The 5018-nt window shown below is 31.1% G+C and overlaps 1 protein-coding gene across 1 annotated transcript; it reads left to right on the forward strand.

Moving 5' to 3' along the window:
- The first annotated feature begins 1744 nt into the window (after positions 1-1744).
- Positions 1745-4811, forward strand: LOC113400410 (zinc finger CCHC domain-containing protein 9-like). The gene is made up of 4 exons (XM_026639966.2): positions 1745-2023; positions 2107-3102; positions 3441-3548; positions 4639-4811. The coding sequence occupies exons 1-4, from the start codon at positions 1886-1888 to the stop codon at positions 4768-4770; spliced, it is 1374 nt and encodes a 457-aa protein (XP_026495751.2). The 5' UTR covers positions 1745-1885; the 3' UTR covers positions 4771-4811.
- The last annotated feature ends 207 nt before the right edge of the window (positions 4812-5018 follow it).

A 5018-nucleotide genomic window follows, 5' to 3' on the forward strand; every position in this document is an offset into this window, starting at 1 on the left:
AAAAGGAAAAAGTTAATTTTAGGTGTAAGCTTGTCTATTTCGAGTAACTGTAGGAATATGATGTTCAAAAACATTGATAGAAATACGAACACCTTTATTACCTTAAATATACCTTACATAACTTTAAATTTTATATTCGATCTAAATATTCTATTTCCTGGTAATAAGGCATTTCGTTTGATCAAATTGTAAGTACCGCCGAGAATATAGAGGTGAGGGCGAAACGGCGCTACCATACTGTATCGTGGATAGCGGCTGCATTTCCCGAGCTTGTTTCGTTCTGGGAACTACGACTAGGCTAGACTAAAAGTCAGTGGCGTAGCATAGGTCACTAGCACCCGGTGCGGATTCCAAATTTGCCGCCCTCTTATTTTTGCAATCTATTATAAAAAATTTGGGGCATGGTAAAAAGAGTACTTTTATATTATGTATTTTATACTTTTATATTACTAAAATTTTATTGAAAGTACGAAAAGTGAAATTAACATTTTTTGACATAGAATAGAAGGTAGAATATCACTTAGAAAAATTGCAGAGAAAACGTGATACAATAATGGAGAAATCGCCTACTTCACGAACGCTCTTTTGCGCACGAGTATCATTACAACCTCAACTGAAAGATTAAAATTCAACTTTTCTAGTCTTCCTTTCAGCAAAGTTTTTGATCACACTTTCAATATCGATTGCATCAGTCAGGTCTTGTTTAATCGACAATATAGCTAGATTAGTCAATCTCAGCGTACTCATCGTAGATCGCAATTAATTCTTTATCAATTTCAGTTTCGAAAAGCTCCTTTCACAACTAGCATTACTTATAGCAGTTGTCAAAAATATTCTGAGCATTATGAAAATGTTAGGCACGGAGATTTCGGGCTTAGATTCGACATTGAACTCCAATAATTCAAGTGGACCTACATTAGCTTTGCCTAATTTATCAAGATCTCCAGTAGCAAAACTTCGAAGTCGCCCTCGCTCAAGTTCAAACTCCACCTTGTCAATGTCGGTTTCAATTCAGTGTCAAATAGCATGGTCAAGGTTACATTTTCCAGTAATATCCAGTAGTTTTGCTGGTGTAAGTGAAATTGGGGTAACAACCCACAAGCTTGTTTTATATCTTGCTTTTTACTCAAAGTCATCGATGCCTTGAAACGACGGTCTGTCATTACCGTATTACGGTGAAGTAGAAAGAATGCGTAAGGAGACATATTTGATATTTATTTAAAATAACATTAAAATGTGCTTGCATCACACATGCATAGAACCTGCATAGGTGGGTATTTGGTAAGAACAAAAAAGAAAGTATAATAGTCTAGTAATGGTATTGTGAAACCAGCTCCGAAATATAATTTGATTGTAGTAATAAGATAAAGATCGTCGAACGCGGCTTCTCTTTTAGCGGATTGATCGCCATATTTTAGGTTTAAACAAATATTTCTTCCTTGAGGTTCAAGCTTGCGTCAGACAAAATTTAAACAAATTCGATACAGTGGCTTGGCCGTGAAGGAGTAACAGACAGGCACAACAGACAGTTACTTTCGTTCATATATATAATATAATATACTAATATTGTATGGGTTATTTTTAAACTTACATTCATATTATCCATTATTTTATTTAGATCGAGCATTGAGCTCGAGTTATATAGTAGCAACACTTGAATGGTTCCTTCAATATTGACGTTTTGACAATTGACATTTTTGAAGTTTCTGCCACATGTGTCATGTCATATGGTCATAATCCAGATAAGGTTATGAGTGTCGAGTGAAATATAAATTCCAAAAGTTGAATAATGTCGACAGGCATCTCATTCACATTATAGTGGAAACTGTATTACAAAATTAAAAAACGAAACTGTGACTTGTGAATATACCATTAAATAAACAAAATGACTAGATTCGCTAGAGCAAAAGGCTCTAAAGCCTCTAACCTTAAATCTCCTGAAGACAGTACACCATGGGAAGTGATGAAAGAACACATGTTAAAAGCTAAAACTGATAGTGAAGAATGCAAAAAACGAGAAGAGGTAATTATGATTTTATGCTCTATTACACTTATTACTTTTTTGAATAATTAGTTGACTAATTCTACTCTTTTCCAATGTTTTAGGCAGAACAACAAAGAATAGAAAATTATAATAACTTCCTTAAAGAACATAAGGTTCAGAAGAGAAAAGCTACATGGTGTGATTTTCCGGAATCTGAAAATATATCAAAACCAAAACAAAAAATAAATAAAAAGGAAAATAAAGAAAAACCAGTAAGCCCACCGGAAGTTGCTGATGTAAACTGTAATAACAAATGTCACATTGAAAAAAATGAAATTACGAAAACCAAAAAAAAAATAACTTCAGACTTAGAACATAAGAATGAAAATGATGCCAGCTTATCATCTGAACAAAATGTATCAAAGAAAAAGCAAAAAAAAAGCATAAAGAAGAAAGGCTTATCTGAATCTACAATGCAAGTTTCAAATAGTAGTACGTCTATAATTGCCGACATGCAAAATAATCAATCTGATACTAGCAAAAGTATGCAAAATATACAAGATAAAAACCCTAATGCAAAAAATAATAATCCTAAAAATAATAAATCTGCTTCGTCCAACACAAATAGCCAAAATGAAAATTCATATAATTCTGAGGGTTCAAGGAAACTTAAAAATAAAACAAAGAATGGTAAACCACAGAGGAGGAAACCTATTGATGACAAGAGTTTCCAACTTATTATTAATGGTAAAGAAGTTGAATTAGTGAGATTTGATGGATTCCCCATCATGAAAAAAGATGCAGAACGACTTGAAGAATTAAAAAAGAATATGATTAAGAAAGGCATACCAAAAAGTGAAGTACAGAGGACAATGAAGCTGGAGAGGCGGCGAGCTGAAAAAGCCTTGGCTAGAGTTAAAAGGGAAGTGTGTTACAATTGTAGGAAAGGTGGACATAATCTGTCAGACTGTCCTGACCTAAAGGCAAACATACCAGGTGTTGATTCAGCTGAAGGCGTCTGTTTCAAATGTGGGTCTACTGAGCACAGACAGTTTGAGTGCAAAGTACAAAGGGACAAAGAATTCAGATTTGCTACATGCTTCATTTGTAAAGAATCCGTGAGTATATATGAGTACTACATATTTTACATTATATGTCAGCTATCCCATATAATATTAGTATATTTTATACAGAATATTTATAACCTATTATGATACATGCAATATTAGTTGGCCAAACTGATGTTACACTCTTAAAAAAGTAAAAGCATAAAGTGTAATTCAATAATATATTATACTACTGCATGATTATAACAAACAACAACAACACTCATGATTAATTTCGAAATGGCCAACATGGAATTGATTGACTGTAATGCTTTATAAGTAACAAAACAATTAAGTTTGTATATTTTCAATAAAGAATACTTTATATAATAAACTGATACTGATTTCAGGGGCACATAGCAAGACAATGTCCTGATAATCCCAAGGGTCTGTACCCTAATGGTGGATGTTGTAAATTATGTGGAGATGTTACTCATTTGAGAAAAGATTGCCCAACGGTGAGTAAAACTTTTTTTTTTTTAAAGAATATTGCAATAAATTGTGTAGATTTTTGTGCTTTTAAAAAAATACAGTTTTTTCATACTCGCCTTACAAAGGAGATTTTATTTTTGAACAGATATCAATTGAATGAATTCTGCTTTTTGTATTTATTAAAAGTACTACAATAAAATATATTTTTCAATACTTTTCTATATAACTGATAAATTGATTGATAAAAGTTTGTTCTAACAGCAGCACTTAAATAGATAAGATACAAAGCTTTTTTTTAATAAATCATACTTCATAAGTGGCTTTTATAAAAATTTGATGAGTGTTTACTATTATTGATATGGTTGACAGACATGTGCATATAAATAATCATAATTTATGACTGTAATCAACTTTTTAACGAAAATCCTAATATTTTTAGTGCAACAAGGGTCTTGTAGCAATCTAGTGAGATTGACAGAGATGCATAGATGTACTTTAGGCATCAATGCTTATTATCAAACTTAAAAGAAGGCTGGATTTTAAACAAAGGCTTTTCTTTAATTCTTAACTCAGTTTTTAGAAAACGTGGATGCTGTTCCCTATAATAAGATAGATAATACACATATCGTCGTATAATAATGATATATAGTTATATATATCATTGTTCTCTATATTGAATACCTTTTTTCAAGCCAAATATTTTTAGGTATTGTCAAATGTAGCTTAAAAATGTAGATGTTACAGAATAAAGCTCTATTTTTAAAGAGATTTAGTATTATGCTAGATATTATGTTTCGGAACAGGTTCAAATTTCATTCATTTTATTATAATTATTTCAGTAATTTTATTATAATTATTTTCTGCATTCATTTAATTAAATTGTCGCGTGTCGCGCCTATTGTCAATATAAACTGTTTAAAAAAAACTCATTCATTTTCTATTTAGCATTCATTATTATGGACGGAAATTTAGAAGTGGTATAGCACCTAAGGCTACATGACGCGATGCTCATATTAATTTAAATTTTGGTCACGCGTCAGTTACTTATCGGACTTCTCTATGTTTCACCAACTCTTTTAAGACGTTTTATTTATTTTAAATATGTCTCAATTTCAGGTAAATAACAAAAAAGAAGAGACCTCTATTAAGCTGCAGACTCTTGATGACGACAATATTGAAGATTTAGGTTATCAAGCAAAATCAGTTGCTCAAGAAACATTTAAAAAACCTAAAAAGATAAATTTTTAATCATTGTATATATTAAAACAAAATAAACGTTTTTGATGCAATATTTTTTTTAATATAAATGATCAGAACTTAATACTTACTCTCCCTAATATATTATATAAGTACATATATATAATTATAATAATATGGAACATTATTCACCACTAACACATAAAATTAGTACAGACAATTAGAAAAATGAAACACTGAATCTTAACGATGTGGTGAAAAGGTCGTAGACTCGGCTTAAGCTTTGACCTTATGCATTT

Source organism: Vanessa tameamea, chromosome 17 (assembly GCF_037043105.1).
Source record: "Vanessa tameamea isolate UH-Manoa-2023 chromosome 17, ilVanTame1 primary haplotype, whole genome shotgun sequence".
In the NCBI taxonomy this organism is placed as follows: domain Eukaryota; kingdom Metazoa; phylum Arthropoda; class Insecta; order Lepidoptera; family Nymphalidae; genus Vanessa; species Vanessa tameamea.

What these genes read in the sequence shown, in the direction of transcription:
- LOC113400410 (XM_026639966.2), top strand. Translation starts at nt 1,886, where the DNA reads ATGACTAGATTCGCTAGAGCAAAAGGCTCTAAAGCCTCTAACCTTAAA. An exon ending in AATGCAAAAAACGAGAAGAG is followed by an intron (nt 2,024 to 2,106) that starts GTAATTATGATT and finishes CCAATGTTTTAG; the next exon opens with GCAGAACAACAAAGAATAGA. An exon ending in TGAGAAAAGATTGCCCAACG is followed by an intron (nt 3,549 to 4,638) that starts GTGAGTAAAACT and finishes TCTCAATTTCAG; the next exon opens with GTAAATAACAAAAAAGAAGA.